Raw genomic sequence first — 16034 nt, 5'->3', positions numbered from 1 at the left:
TATCAGCAGAGAGACGAGAGTGTCCACTGGAGGGCGGCAGAGAGATAAGGCAACATACAGAAAGTGGAGGGTCTGGAGGGAGACAACTCCATTCCCCTCCTTTTGGGTCTTTGACCCTGTGCTTTCTCTTTTTCCCCCTCCTCACGTTGAAAAAAAAGTCATACTTCAACACAGCAAACTTGGCAGGTGGTGCTTTGCTTCTGGAGTGTTAAATCAACTCCTACAAATGCGTGGGTGGTACAATCTGAAAAAGAAAGAGCTATTAGACTTGTTTCAGTTGTCTTGTTTCAGGGCTGTAACGCTGCTGTTTCACTTCACCGCCTCGTCCCAGTGTGGGATTCCTGTGAGGTGTCCCTGAAAGTAGCACAACCTTACCTGTTGGCTGTTATTCTGCTTTTTTTAGCTTTTCTTTTCGTGGCACAAGTAATTTGCGAATATAAGGCAACACCAGTAATAATGTGAAAAACAACACGTGGCCGAGGAAATAAATAGACTTGTACACCTGCAAAGAGAAAGGGTTAAGGGTCAGCAAGCAGACTTCAGCTAAGACCACATGAGAGGGCAACAGGGGTAAAAGGGATTGGTTGCATAGATTGTGTGTTTAAGGTTAATAAATACCTTCATCCATTTGTCCCAGGTGAAAAGGCAAAATGGCACCAGAGAATAACCCATAAACATCCAGTGGTTAGTCTGCTGTAGCATATAGAAAATAGGCTGCAAGGCAGTGATGGAGGCCAAAGTGCTTAAAGTAGGACTGTCCCGAACAAGGTTTATAACCTAATGTAAAGAAAAATAAAGCTCTTCTCAGTTGGATGTTTTAACGGTTGTGTCTGTAGGCTCTGCAACCAGACCATCCTTGTTAATTAACTTTGGTAACCGGCAACAAAAAACTAAGTACCCTATTCTTGAAGTTTTAATCAGAAAAGAAAAGGCTAAATATGGAATATTTTTCTTTCGCTATCAGAGATTTAGCAGAGGCATTCTCACGTGCTTGTCTTCCAACCTTCCAACTGGCAAGCACTTCAGTTGCAATATGCTCATGTGCTAGTTGTACTGTAAAAGCTGATGGGAAGAAAGCTATGGCTTGCCACTGTTAAGCTAGGAACTTACTGAACCTTTGACCAGAACAGTACCATTGTGAACACCAATTTCTAAGTGAGCAGTTATTAAACCCTTCGATGTGGAGTTTCCAGACTCAAGGGGAAAGGTTAACGCAGGTAACCTCAATTCTGCTGAGTCTGACAAGGCGCACCTGTTTTTCAACGATGACTATAAGCAGCTCCATTTGAAAGCACACCAGGTAGCCAGAGTGTAGTCCATGCCAAATAGCCAGGAAGAACAGGGCCAGTGCCTGTGAGAGCAGTTTGTTACCCAGGAACTTCAGGCGCTTGAAGATGTAGCTAGAGCAGAGTAGAAACAAAGTGCTTCTAGTACACTGTTTATCCTTCTCTCTCCATGTCAGAGATGTAAGGCCCAAGGGACCTTGTCTTCACGTTTCCCTGTGGTAACAGAAACAGCTAGACAGTAGTTGCCCTCAGAAATTGGGGGCAGCTTACACTTCAGTCTTTATCTTAAATGCCAGCTAGTGGGGATAGGTGGTTCTTCTGACAACACTCACAGAAATGAGGATATTTTACAATTCAGTTGTGGTCCAGCAAGATCTGAACCAAAAAGCTGTGTCATTGCATAGGAGGCATCAAGAAGCAGGAAACAGCTGCCAAACTGCATCAGCCACTAGACCAGTTTGGCAACTGTTTCACCTGTTCTGCAACTGTTTGACCAAGAAGGCTAGAGAGCCCACTGTAGCTCCGTTCTAGCCCCCCTCTCCAGCTTTTGCCATTTTCAACTTCTTGCCTCTTAACAAAGAACTGCCTTTTTAAGTTGGATTCAAAGATCTACCCAACTCAGTAAGCTGTTTCAAATAGGAGTAGGGTGAGAACTGAGAACTAGCAGATTCTGAGTACTCCCTTCTCAACTTATGATCTTGGTTCTGTTGACATAGGTACTACTGACATTACAGAAGTAGAAATTTTTCCTGCTCACCGGGCCACCCAAGCATTGGTGTTGGTGTTGAAAGAAGCAATCGTCCCTGTGAACAAAGGTGTTGTCTCATACAGCCAGACCTTCATATTGGCACAGGCATCCCACATAGGTTTTCCACTCTGGTCAGTCCCATTGTACCCTAGACCAACAAGGATGCAGACACCTTCCTACAGAAAAAGACATAAAGGAAGGATAATAAAAATACATAACTTTTTTTTTCTTTTTTTTTTCCTGAAAGGCAGAGCTGGGGACATACTGATTCTGTGCTCACTGGACAGTACCACTGCAGATGGAGAAAATGAGTTAAAATCTTCTCTTTTTGATTAGTTAACCCTTGCTTTACTTAGAGCAAACTACACTGATCTGCATTGATACCCAGACACTTGAATTTCTTCCCTTCAGTGCTAAGTCCAACCAAAAGCATACTTTGTAACTTCAGAGGTGCTAACTTTGTTCATTTGTCTTGTTTCTAGAAATACTTCTGACTCACCGTAACAAGCCAGCAAGTTACGTATTTGTAGAGTATAATTTTGCCCCAGACCAGTATGTAACCACAGCGGAACCAGAAAGGCTTCTCCTGCAGAGATAGAACAAATTAAAAATGAAAATGAATGAGTTCTGGCTATATAAAAGGTGGATAGTTGAGATCTCATTACTGTCTTTCATATTAATCTAATCAATATGTTGTGACACTAAATAAACTGCACTAGCAGGCTACAGGGTTATATGAATCCATACACCTTTTTACTTCCTTTGGTGATATTTGACTGTACTGACACACATAGTCTGGAATTAGCATAATCATTGTGGGAATTGATACCCTCATTTATTCACACTGGTACAGAAAGAATGAACGGGGACTGACGTCCCTGTTCCTTGCAGGGGAGTTGGACTAGATGATCTTTAATGGTCCCTTCCAACTCTGAGCATACTGTAATTCTACAATCTGCAGATTGGAATTGCTTGTTAGGAGTTTTCAAAGAACCTCAAAGACTCTGTAAATTTTTAATTCAAATGAGTCAATCTGGAGAATCTGCTGCTGCATCCCTCTACACAAAATACACTGTTGAGAGAAGCAGATCAAGTTTTTCTTTCAAAGCTGGCCTGTACTCAAGGATAGCTCACCTAATAGAGTCTACACAATGAACCTCCATCTTCAAATTTTAAAAAGCCTTGGAAACTACTACGGCAGAGTTCTTTGTGTGTAATGGTTAAGCAGTTATTAAAAAGTAACAAAATACATGTTAGGATTCCAAAAACAGCTGTACCATCCAAGATGAATTCTCCATTTGTAAAAGTTTTTATTTGGTTCAGTTCAATTAAACACGTTCTCATTCTGCATCAAATGGAATCCATAGGACAGGCAGCAAAGCCAAATCAGTTATGGGAAGGCATAGCAATAGTTGCTGACTTATCTTCTTTTTGAATTGAGGCAAACCTAAAAAATATAATGGCCTTCCTCTACTCCTGTAGATCCAGTGCCCTCCAGAGAAGTAGAATTCTTGCACGTATCAGAACTGTCAAATATATACATACCATGTAATCATCTGAGATGAGGTATTCATCAGAGATGTATGGGCTTGACAAGGTATAGGTCACTAGAAATAAGAGACCCAAACTCAGGCGCTTGAGAGCAGGCACAAAACTGAGAAAGAAAAATATGAAGGTCAAGGAAAAGCCCTGTTTAAAAACAGAAGTGGAAATGAGGAGTATGGGGAGACGGTGACAGGGGGTTACCACATTCCACTGCAGCAGATGCCTCTACTTGGAAGCTGGGGTGCTGACCGTATTCCAGGTCAGGACTGAGTCTGTACTAAACAAGTCAAATGTTAACATTTGTGCCCCCGAACAATGCTAGGAAATTATGCAGAGTTTATGAGCACCTTCTGAATGGCTGCCTTCTCTTATAAATCACTTTTAGTCACAGTATTTCAGTGTCCAGGTAAGAACACACTCTGCTGCAGGGAATGCATGGAGGATTCAGCATTCTGGGATCTTAGGAAAGCAAGGAGCTAAGTGGATCTCATTACCTATTGGGTCTCTGGCCTTGAACGTCAGTCATCTCACCCTTTGCCAGTTTCTGATAGTCTGTCATGGAGAACTGAGGCCCCACCATGAAGGCACCATAGAAATAGGAGAATCCTGAGACCTCCAGCAAGGTAGGAACTCCCCGGACAGCAAATCGACGCTGCTCAGGGGTCAGGAACTCCTGCACCAAAGGGATTGGATTAACATCATCCTAAGGGTTGTCATACTTAGCTCTGGATGTTATGTTTCAGTGCATCTCCTTTATGGTCTAAGCTCTTACTCTCCACATACAGGGAACTTTTAACTTAGTACTTCATGTTCATTCCTCTCCTCATTGCTATCACTATCTCCAGTCCCTCCAAACAGCAACAAGATCTAACAGCTGAGACCAGCTGCATAGATCTGTACTCCGAAAAAAGCTCAAAACAAGGAAGAAATCTGTTAACATGCATCCCTACCAGCACAGATGCACAGTAAAAGCTCTGTATCTGACCATTACCAATCCCTGACTGCAACAGTATGTACCCAGACCATGCTGTCCTACAGTTCCTACTTCTTGATGCAAGGATTTAATGTCTTCAAATACTCGAAATTTCTGCTTAAGAGATTTCAGATGAACATTTTTTTTCTTGCAGTTTGTGATGACTGCACGGACACTGAACGCTGGATCAGGGCCTGTACAGGAGGTGAGAAACAAAGACACCTGAAGTAGTATTAAGAGACTGTAATAAGTGTTCTGTCCTCTTCCGCACACTGTGCTGTGTGACTTCTGTCACTATGTAATCTTCTATAATAACAGGGCCAGAACAAATGGCAAAAATCCACAAAGATATGACATGACTCAACAAAAGAAAGGAAGATGGGAACTGAGATCCAGTGCTGATGGTTTCCACATTAAGGGAATACTACCCACAAGACACAGAGCATTGGAGATTGGGAATCTAAAGCAACAGATTTGGGGAAAGCAGATGGTGAGGAATTTGGAAGGGGGCAGAATTATATTTTGACACAATTCAGTGCTGAAGCAACTTTTGCCCCTCTGTAATTGCTACAGTTTCTGTTCCAAATTATTTTTTTCCACTCTGGAATTCAGTGCTCTCAGATATTCACAGATAATCCTCTCTCAGATCTGGCTTTTGCCAAACAATGAATGCAGCTTACTAACTTACATCCTTTGAACCTGATTTTGTGTCTTCTAGATCACTGGAATAGCAAACAAGAGGAAGGGAAGCGTATTTGTGTTCTACTCACCAGATCTTTTCCTCCATCATAGTAATCAATGGCCAAGCCTGGAGATGAGAAACAATCATTTGAAGATTTATGATGGGACTATTTGGGCTGAGCAAGCAGTCCTCTTCCCTGAGGCATGGATTACAGAATGCAAAATATAACAAGGTAGCATTGCTTACCAATTAACTTGAGAGTCAAGACACAATGTGGCATTGTCCACTTGATGTCATAGTGCTCTGTGGCTGTGAAGTAATAGCCAGCCATAAGGTACGTCTGAAAGAAATAATTATTTGGGTTATTTAAAGCAAACCTCCAGCAGTTTTTGATCTGTTTCCATTTTTCCACCTATATTTGCTACTGAGAACTGCAAAAATGAACAGAAAGCTCTTTCTACAAACTGATGCAAACTGACATAAAACTTCCTTAGGAGGAAGTTTTTCACACAGAGGGTGGTGACACACTGGAACAGGCTGCCCAAGGAGGTTGTGGATCTCCCCATCCCTGGAGGCATTCAAGGCCAGGCTGGATGTGGCTCTGGGCAGCCTGGTCTGGTGGTTGGCGACCCTGCACAGAGCAGGGGGGCTGAATGATGTTTGAGGTTCTTTTTTAACCCATCCCATACTATGATTCTATGATTCTGTGATGCAGTAAGAAAGGGAATTTTACCATCTGAAAGACAAACGTGGTGAAGATGGCAGTGACTGTGCGACCCATAAGTCTCAGGATGAGAAACTGTATTAGAACACATAGCAGTGAATGAAAGAACTGCATCCCTGTAGAGAGAGAGAGAGATGAAGCAAAAATGAGATTTTCCCACTACAGATCCTCCCAAACTGCAGCAATCTCTGGGCCTAGTAGCTCTCTCTTCCAAAGCTCATCTTACCAAAATTGAAGTAAGCAATTGAGAGTCCTGTGAACACATTGTAGAGATGAATGAGGTAGGTCTCCTTCTGGAAGAGGAAATAGCGCTGGAACAAGGCAAAAGGATATCCTGAATAGAGGGGGAAAAGATGGAAGAGTTGTAAATTAGTGTAAGCAAGCAGCAGCATTTGTAATGGTCCAGATTATAGCTTTATTGAACACTTTACTAGAAATACGCACTTGATGTAGATACATCACCAATACAGGCCATGGTATAATTGCTGATACTGTATTTCCATCTAAGGGGATAAATGCTAGATGACTTAGTGGAGTTTCTGGCCTTATACACTACAAGAGGAGGGACAGTGCTGAAATACATATATCAGACTTCGGTGGACTACTCTCTCACTCCTCCAAATTCTGTGACAAACACGGCGAATATTACAAGGCAAGGGAAGATAAATTTTATAAATGGTTTATACCATTGCACTGATCTCGAAATTCAGTCCCTGCTCCCCCTCAGTGACCTCTTATATGATGCTGAGTAACCTTATGGTCAATGGCTCTATGTCCAGGTGGAGGCTGGTGACAAGTGATGTCCCCCAGGGGTTTGTCTTGGGACCAGTACTCTTTGTCATAGACATAAACGATGGGATTGAGTGCACCTTCAGCAAGTTTGCAGAGCCACTAAGCTGAGTGGTGCTGTTGATACGACAGAAGGAAGGGATACCATCAAAAGGGACCTAAACAAACTCAAAAGGTTAACCTAATGAGATTCAACAAGGTACTGCACTTAGGTCAGGGAAATTCCAGATGTGTGTATTGAGTGGGAAAAGAACTCCTTGAGAGCAGCTCCACCACGAATAACTTAAGCGTCCTGGTAGATGAAAAACAACATGAACCAGCAGCACATACTCGCAGCCTGAAAGGCTAACAGTACTCTGGACTTCATCAAAGAGGGGTGGCTGGCAGGGTGAGGGAGACAATTGTCTTCTTCTACTTTGCCCCCAATAGATCCATCTGGAGTTCTGTGTCCAGGTCTGGGGCACAAGAAAAACGTGGAGATTTTTGGAATGGGTCCAGAGGAGGGAAATGAAGATATCAGAGAGCTGGAACACCTCTCCTACAAATACAGGCTGAGGCAGCTGGACTTGTTCGGCCTGGGGAAAAGAAGACTCCAGGGAGACCTCATTGTGGCCTTCCAGTACTTAAAGAGAGCTTACAGGCAGGAGGGAAATCCACTTTTTTGACAAGTAAACAGGGACAGGACAATGGGGAATCATTATAAACTAAAAGAGGAGACATTTAGATTAGATGTCAGGGGGAAATTTTTCATTGAGAGGAGTGAGGTGCTGGAACAGGCTGCCCAGAATTTGTGGATGTCCCACCCCCGGGGGCATTCATTGCTAGCATAAATGAGGCCCTGGGCAGCCTAACTAGTGGGTGGAAATCCTGCCCTTGTCAGGAACTGGATGGGCTTTCAGGTCCTTTCCAACCCAACCCATTCTATGATTCAGTGATTTTGCGATGTTTAATCCCAGTGCTCCCCAAGTGACCTCCAGTCATACATAATTTCTTTTCTGACTCTTACTTTAGATTTGCATTTGATTTGTTAAGTACTGTGTATACAAAAACTGTAACTAAAGTCCACTGAGACTACACATGCAGTATTTTGAAAAGTTAAAGTAAGAAGCATTTCCTATTAAGTAGCTAAGATAAGTGGAAGGAGGTTTTTCCTTGCATTTCCTATAGTTTAGAACGTGTTCCAGTTTAGGAATGACTCCAGATTATTATCTGTGGCTCTAGTGAGAAGTTAAGTATTTGTGAAGCCCTTCAGTAGTACAGTGAGATGGGCCATACAATCTCCCAAGCGTAAATTAAATTGTTGTCTTAAGGGTTCAGGTGAAGGTCATGAAGCGTACAATAAACACTGCCACTTACGAGACAATAAAGGTGTTTTAATACATATTGACATAGTACGTTTTGTCCATCTTACAAGGATCAGAAGTCTGTTCACGCAAATGGTGTTTCTAAAGGTGTATGCATAAGGAAGTTGAACTGGGATAGTAAAAGCAACTTTATATCTGGCTATGAAATGTCTGTCAGAAATATGTACAAATGCTTTACTTTGCAAATTTGTGTTCTCTTAGCCTGATTAAAATCAAAGCAAGCAAATCTACCCCAACAAAAAAATCCAGAAAAATAACCACAGTGCTGGTGCCCACACTACTTATTAGCCTAGCTGAAGCTTGTAGCAGTGGATAGACGTCTGCTACCTGAACTAAGGGAGTAAAAGTAGCAGTAAGTAATCACGTTTGATATGCTGCAATAATAGGGTAATGAAACGCACATTCTGCTGAGCAGTGTTTGACGGATGGAAGCTTTCCAATAAGTAAAGCCAAATCTAAACACTGTGAGAGGAAATGACAAACTGTACTGTTATATCAAGTACACGTGCTGCAATCAGTGCTAACAGCTGAGAAGACTGGAAGCATTTTCTGGCCCTTCCCTTTTCTCCCCCACGTCCCTCGTGAAGGAATTACAAAGTCTGGGACTTGGGCTACCTTGTAGATCCCGGAATGCTGCATGCTCTACTAGATCCAGCTGTGTACCTCTTTCTTCTAGAAACTCAACTGCTTTTCCCCCATTTCCTCAGCTTCTTGCCATCTCTCATTCTGCCCTTCCTCCTTATTACTGTTCTTTCCTCATTTTGTGTCCTGCACCAGTTTCCACTTTGCAGACTCTTTCTCATGCTCAATGATTGTCCAGTGTCCACATTCCACAACTCATTGCCCACAGACCCTAGCAACCTTGCTCCTGGATGCTCATTCAGCCTTGCTCTCCCTTTTGCAAGAGCAGTTCCTAATTCCCATACAAAACGCCTTACTCAAACCTTCCTTTCCCTTTCTGCTCTACTTCTGTCCAGTTCTTCCAAACCTATTGCATCCACCACAGCATTTGTCCTTCAGCTCAAGTCAGCAGCATCTTCCTTTACCATCCCTGAAAGTCAGCAGAGGAGGAAAGAAGTAATTGTCAGACAGAGTTCAGAACACAGGCTCTCAGATACAAGAGTAATTCAAAGAATTAAAACAATTCACATGATTAAAAAATAAGGCATTGCCTATCAGCCTCGAGCTCAGAAACGTATAGACAGATACTATTTTTTCTCATTTCAATTTTCCTGTGAAACGGATACTATTCAAGTTTAATAAACCTATTAACAACTGCCCACAGCTTTGTAAAACCAAAAGTGGTAAAAAAAAAAAACAACTAAGAAGTATTACTGTTGGCTCATACTGAAAGTTAAAATACTTAAGTTTCAAATGGAAAAATCTTTTCCCCTTTTGAAAAAGCACAAGAAAAATATGATTAGAAATACAGGCAAAGTACAATTTATTGCTGCTCATGAACAGTTTCAGTTTTAATACATTTTCTCAAAAATTAGTGCAATCTTGCTTCAATTTTTTGATTTTTAATTAAAAAAAAAAGATTTCCATTAATTTCTGTGGACAGAATTAAATTGTGACTGAACACTCTAGCGTATCTGTCTCCAAATTGTAAAGATCTGAAATTTTGTCCATTTTCTCTCATCCCCAACCAGTGTTCCTGCTCCTTAAGCAGCCGTGTCACATTCCATGCTTATTTTTTTTAACACCACAAAGGAAATCATATAATGGTTTGGGTAACACTGCTGTAATTAAAAAAATAAAATTACATTAAAAGTCCTCTCAGATGGAGGGCTACTAATACACACAGCATATCTGTTTGAAGAAAGCTAGCCATTTAAGGCCCACTCTTGCACTACACAGGTGCTACTCCTGGTCAAAAGTCGCAGTGTCAGCACATTCTTCTGATAACCAGAACAAGTTGCTCCTTCTGTGGGCTACAGTTTCCTTACAGCTTTCCTGCACACAGATCATTTTCTCAGTTTTACAATTGGGCCAATTCCACACTACAGATATAAACTTTAACCCCCACATGGCAGTAGATACTGACTATCAGTGGACATTATGCTGCAGCCTGTCTGCTACGGAGCACTCCCATCTATTAAGTAATTAGTTGTTCTGACCGATAACAGTGGCAGCACTCCCACCCCACCACGGAGTCCTTGAAAGAGTATGAATTAGCACAGGAAAGGCAGGAAAGCAGTTACACAGAAATTAGTGTTGCCATCTGGAAAACCTGCTGTCATATTTAGATAGGTTGGATTGAGGACACCACGCAGCTTTCCTTTCACCATTCAGAAACAACAGGAACAGAGGCCCTGCTCCTCGGTGCTGATGAGACCACGTCTATCAGCTCCCAGTCTGCCAAATTCATCTTTTGCAGCTCTTTCAGACAGAGCTGACTGAGACAGGAAAGCGGTTGTAATGCTCCTGGAGAAGACAGAAGGCGACCTGCTGATCCAAGGTAACCCTCCTCTTCTGCACACCATCAAACTGAAAAGCTGCCTGCACGCACTGTTGATTTTTTGCCTCTAGAAAATACTTTTTATAGCAAGGAATTAGCAACTGATGTAAAAGTGACATCGGCTGAGACATGCCTCTGATGATAAAAAAGATGGAAGAATTTATGGGAACAAGAGGACAATCTCTGATTAAGAGAACACTGGAGTTAAAATGGAACAGCTTCTTTGCCACAGGCATTTGGGAGGGTAGCGGATTGCCGCACAACATCAAGGTTGTACACAAACACAAGAATCTAACTGAACAAAAATGTAAACAATTGAGAGGCTGGATTAGGCAGGAGGGCTAATTCCAAGCAAAACCAGCCTTGTTAAATTCAACACATCCTAGAATGTGTGACAAAAGTGCCTTTTCCCAGAGATGAAACTGCAAATAAGAACACCAGAAGCCTTCTCTTATTTTTAAGTCTTTGCTCCTTTTGTTTCTCCTTTTCTATATGCTTTTTCATGCTCCATTTCATCTTCATGCTTCTTCTCCTTTTCCTATTGCTGATCGGTTAACTCTACCTTTATTAAAATCCAGAAGATCAATTGCCTCTGTATTCTTATAAAAGCACTAAAACTAAAAGGACAAGGGCAATGGGAAAAACAGATGTGTTAAAATGTAAGCCCTACCTAGTATTTTGACTTCAAAGGTGTTCTCTTTTTCTGCCTATAATAGCACAAGAATTCCACAGCTTTAAGAATCGGCGCACATGTGTGAGAATTTTAATTCAACACAGGAGTGTACTTTTAGACATCCACTTATAGTGCTTCAGTTTGCACCACCTCAAAGCATGTGAGCAGCATTCCTTTCAGATGAAACGGAACTGAAAATACACTCCAACAGGTGATCTGTCCACATAGATGGGCTGAAGAAAATTCAAAGAAAATGCCTGCAAACCATTGGTGAGAGGTGGAAGTTGAGGAAAGAATACTCATTTGCAGATGATTTCAAAGCAGATGATTTCTAGGACTTATAGGAAAAGCGTAACTCCCACACGTCACTGCTATGTCTGCAGAACAGGGCTCACTTCCCAGTAGTGTTCCTGGCAGGTCTGGGTAGATCAGTAGGTCAGTTTTGGCTCAGGGCTGTAAAAAGCACACTGCCCCCACCTCCACGTGAGGCAGTGCCAGGTAGCTTTGCAAGGCAATGTGGCAGCATGGCCAGATCAGCACATCCAATTCTTGGGGATCGCGCTCGACTTAACTGCTAGCCACATAAGAAGTAAGGCCAACCTAAAGCCTTAAATAGACAGTGTCAAGGCCTCCTGGCTCCTGGCTGAACAGTGACAGCAGGAAAGAAGCCAGTCTCCCTTCAAAGACAAAAGGACAACCTCTTCTCTCTTCCCATAGTTGGAGGTGCTCCCTCCCTTCCTCCTGCACAAAGTGAGTGCAGCACTGGCTCAGCCCGCTTACTTCAGCAACCAGAACTCTGTAAGCATGGTGCTAAGAACACCAGTGTCTTCCATGCTGACTTGAAGACAGCACTTCTCCAGGTAAAACACTGTGCTCAGTGAAGGCTGACTGGACCCTGCACCTGGCGAAGAACAAGGTGGAATACATCTCTTGGAAGGCAAATTCATATCACTGAATCACACCACATTTTTTTTTAATTATTGGGCCTGCTAGAACTACACTTCAAAGTAATACTGTTTATAATATTGTCTAATTGCAGCCAAATTTCTTCAAAGTTTGTGTGTATAAATTCTCACATGTGAACTCTGAAGTTTGTTTTCAATCCTGTACAGTTTGAATAATGGACTCCGTTCACGTTTTATTCTTTACATCCTGCTTTACAGGATGTAAAAAAGGTGCATCACTGATTAAAATACTGTGGGGTGACAAAAATCCCCATTGTTTACTCAGAAACATGTTCTTACAGTCTCTGCTAGTTTGCTGAGGAAATGTGTCCTCTTTAGGATTACTCAAATTTTTGTTCTTGGTTACTCTTCCTTCCTCCCCATCGTTTCATCCTATCTTTACCTTTTTTTTTTTTTCTCCTAACAATGACAGACTGTTCACAGTCTTAAATGACACCTTTTGCTTATTTCAGATCATGCTTAAGTGAATATTCTTACTCTGAATGGAGAGAGTTGGTTCAGAATATTTTTTCAAAGACAACGCAGCTTTCTCCAGAAATTAAAATAAGAAGTTGTGAAGTCCTTTGCAATTCTTCCCGTTTTTCAGAAGGCTGTTTTTTTGTCAGTTTCTGGTAATCTCCAGAACAGTGAAACCCTGGAGACAGTCATTGCAGTAGAACTGCATAATCTAGATGGTGAACTGCATCACTGGAGGAGGAAAGAGCAACAACTCTTTAATCCATGCTTAGAAAACGAAAATCATACTTCATCCTCATTGTCTTGTTCTGATATAACTCAGCAGTACTAGCTGCAGGCAATAAAAACAATTTTCTTCCTGAATCCCTGCAAACACCTGAAATGGAGGAAGTCAAGAAAAAGCAACACTTCGCTTACCCTAACGCAATTTCCAGCTTTTCAAAATGCCTTTCGTTTTTGCCCCACGCCATCCTATGATGTGGTCATCAACAACAGTTTCCTTACCAAAGGCTGAAAGCCATCAGTAACAATAAGAGGACTGTAAGCTAAGCTGCAATGAAATGAGCATTTCTTTTAATGCCAGTGTCAGGTTAAGAAACTGTTCTCACTCTCCTGTTGCTGTAGAGTGGTGCCTGGCACTTACTTTTAATGCAATCCTATAATGCTTTACTAGCTATCCATTAAGCAGGAAAGCTGGAGCCAGTCCTCTCAGCCTGACTGCCCACACGACTTGCATGAGGACCGAACTGTAGGCAAGGCTGTTTTGCATGCCCTTAAGCTTCCTGTCTGAAGTTATGTCTTCTCCTGAATGCAATTAAGAGACACTGACGTAAGGAGAAAGGTCAGGGAAATGTATACCAAAACAAGAGGCTAGAGCTGCACATTTTGGGGATGCAGGGAAAAAGGACACAAGCAGGCTCCCAGCTCCTGATCCCAAGACTAATACAAATTTTAAAAACTCTCTGAGACTTTATGCAACTGAGCATCAAACAGCTATAGTTATACTCACAAGTTTTGGGCTCAATTAATCTACTGACAGCAGTGGGCATCTCTTCTTACCATTAAGATGGCAAATCAGCTGCTGTTCATTTCAAACTAATAAGGGATTTCATTCACCCATAGGTCACCAAGCAGGAAACAGTGCCCTCCAATGTCATGTTCTAGTTTGTTGCTTCCAAAAGTAAGAAGCTCTAAGAACTGTTCAACACATGCTCTGCAAATGCATTGCTCTACAGTATGTGTTTGCCTCCACATACACTTTCCAACACTTCTCCTAAATCAGTTCTTGTTGGACAAGTCCCTTGCTTACTTCAGTTGACTCGCCCAGTAGTAGCCTTTCTGCTTTTTCTGGTTTAGGTTTCTGCCAGGAAAGTAAATTGAATCAGCTTATAATTAAAGTCTCAGAGAGACATGTGGGAAAAGCTGTGGAGCTCATTAATTCACACTGACCTATCTGCACGTCCTGTATGTGTTTCCTATTACTTACTTTTCCTTCTTTTTTATACAGTTCAGCAGCTTCTGAGAGTTCAATGTCCTGTATCTACATTTGATGAGAAAAATGTTTTGGTTCAGTTTGATCTTATTGCAGATAAAATCAAGCATGAGTAAGTCTGGTCTAGACTGCAGTTACTAAGTGATACAACTTTTCCTATCTCTCTTTCAAAAAATGCACTTTCAGTTAGAGAAAGCTGTTTTTCAGACATCTCACACATTAGCTCCCATACTCCCTCATAGACACTTTCAGGTTCAGAGAAAAGCTTTTATTTCCTTTCTTGATGATTACACCATCCTTTTTTTTTTTTTTTCTTCTCCCTCCTCCCCCCAGAACTTAAAGTTTCAGAGGTATCCCTGGAGATTTCTATCAGCAGGCTGTAAAAACACACTTGAATGGATTTTTTGGGAGCTCTGACACATATCCCCACAGATATTAGCCATATCCTGACTCAAGCCTTGCCTCGACCATTTTACCCATGATTTTTAACTTAATATGTTCAGATAGGTATAAGAAGCATGTGTTTTGCAATACTGCAGGTGGAGCACAGAACAACATGCCAGTTTTTCTAGCCACTTAGACAGCAGGCTTCACTCACCCTACCTGGTAGTACGCACAAGCCACTCCTGCACGCTCCCACTGCTGCTGTAGACACAAATATGGTCCCTAGGCCAAAAGGTGCTTGGACAAGGCCATGTCTCAGGCACCCTACTCTGAGCATCCCTGCTTGAGTGAAGTGTGGCACAGATGGACACAGAGGATCTTGCAAAGCCCAGCCATGCTGAAAGCTCCGTGCACCTGTGGTTCCCTAGCATGAACCTCTCTGGTCCCGCTCTCCTGCGAGACCTGATGTACTGCAGCACCTGGCACATGTCTTGAGGCACATGTCTGGGACAGGCTGCCCAGGGCAGCAGGCACAGCCCCAAGCTGCCGGAGTTGAAGGAGCATCGGACATCGGACACGGGGTTTGAGCGCTGAGTGGAGACGGGAGGTGCTCTCGGGATCACGGCGTGCCCCTCCCAGCTCGGGATACCCTGTTCTACGGCGACAACTCCGCCAACAAAGTTCTGCACCCAGCAGCGCTCTCCATAGCGCCCAGCCCGCACTGTGCAGGACGCCCGTCCCTCGCTATCCGGATCCACAGGTCCCGGTGCCGGGCTCTCCCCCTTGGCCCCGCGCCCGGACACGCGTCGCCCAGCACCCGGACACGCGTCGCCCCGCCGCCCGCCCTCTGCCCGCAGAGGCCCCGCTGATTGGGGGGGTCCGTGCCCGGGGCCGGAGCCCTCGGCCCCGCCCGCCCTTACCCATCAGGATGGACACGATGAGGCGCAGCGCCTGCTCCGACGAGCCCAGGGCCTCCGCCACCCGGGCCAAGCTCCAGCCGGACCCCGCCACCGCCATCTTCTCCGCCGGCCCCGCCGGCCGGTTGCTCCTGGAACCCAGCAGCGGCACCAACACCGCGGCCCCCGCACCGCTCTCGTCCCTCTCCGCGCCCATTGGCTGCGCTGCGCCGGCCACGCCCACTCGGCGCCTCCGATTGGACTGCCTTTGGCAGAGGGGCGGGGCTCTGCGCTCAGTAAGGCAAAGGTTACCCCGCGAGTGGGCGGTGCCGCGAGGTGTCCCCGCTAGCCAATGATTGGAGAAAGCGCTTCAGGGGGCGGGGTTCCATCCGAGAGGCGGGGGCGGGGCCGCGCCGGCGAGGCGGAGTTCGCCTTCCCATTGGCTGTGTCGGGACAGGAGAGAGCCGGGCAGGGAGGGGTAGGGGATGTGGTTGGGCAGGGGTTACTCGCGGGCAAGAGGCGCGTGGCGCTAGCGGTCGTTAGAGCGGAACCGGGCAGGGCCGCGCGGCGACGGGTTGTGGGGCATCGCCGCCCCG

At 44.0% G+C, this 16034-nt stretch overlaps 1 protein-coding gene across 1 annotated transcript; it reads right to left on the bottom strand.

The window, feature by feature from the left end:
* Window positions 1-385: 385 nt before the first annotated feature.
* On the bottom strand, window positions 386-15655 carry LPCAT3 (lysophosphatidylcholine acyltransferase 3; the record flags this gene model as incomplete). Its single annotated transcript, XM_079540894.1, has 12 exons — window positions 386-502; window positions 619-777; window positions 1253-1400; window positions 2044-2210; window positions 2534-2620; window positions 3580-3688; window positions 4074-4252; window positions 5323-5360; window positions 5481-5574; window positions 5968-6074; window positions 6185-6292; window positions 15463-15655. The coding sequence occupies 12 exons, from the start codon at window positions 15653-15655 to the stop codon at window positions 386-388; spliced, it is 1506 nt and encodes a 501-aa protein (XP_079397020.1).
* Between the last annotated feature and the right edge of the window lie 379 nt (window positions 15656-16034).

The sequence above is a fragment of the Tetrao urogallus genome, assembly GCF_951394365.1.
Source record: "Tetrao urogallus genome assembly, chromosome: 1".
In the NCBI taxonomy this organism is placed as follows: Eukaryota; Metazoa; Chordata; class Aves; order Galliformes; family Phasianidae; genus Tetrao; species Tetrao urogallus.
This window is presented reverse-complemented; position numbering and strand designations above follow the sequence as displayed.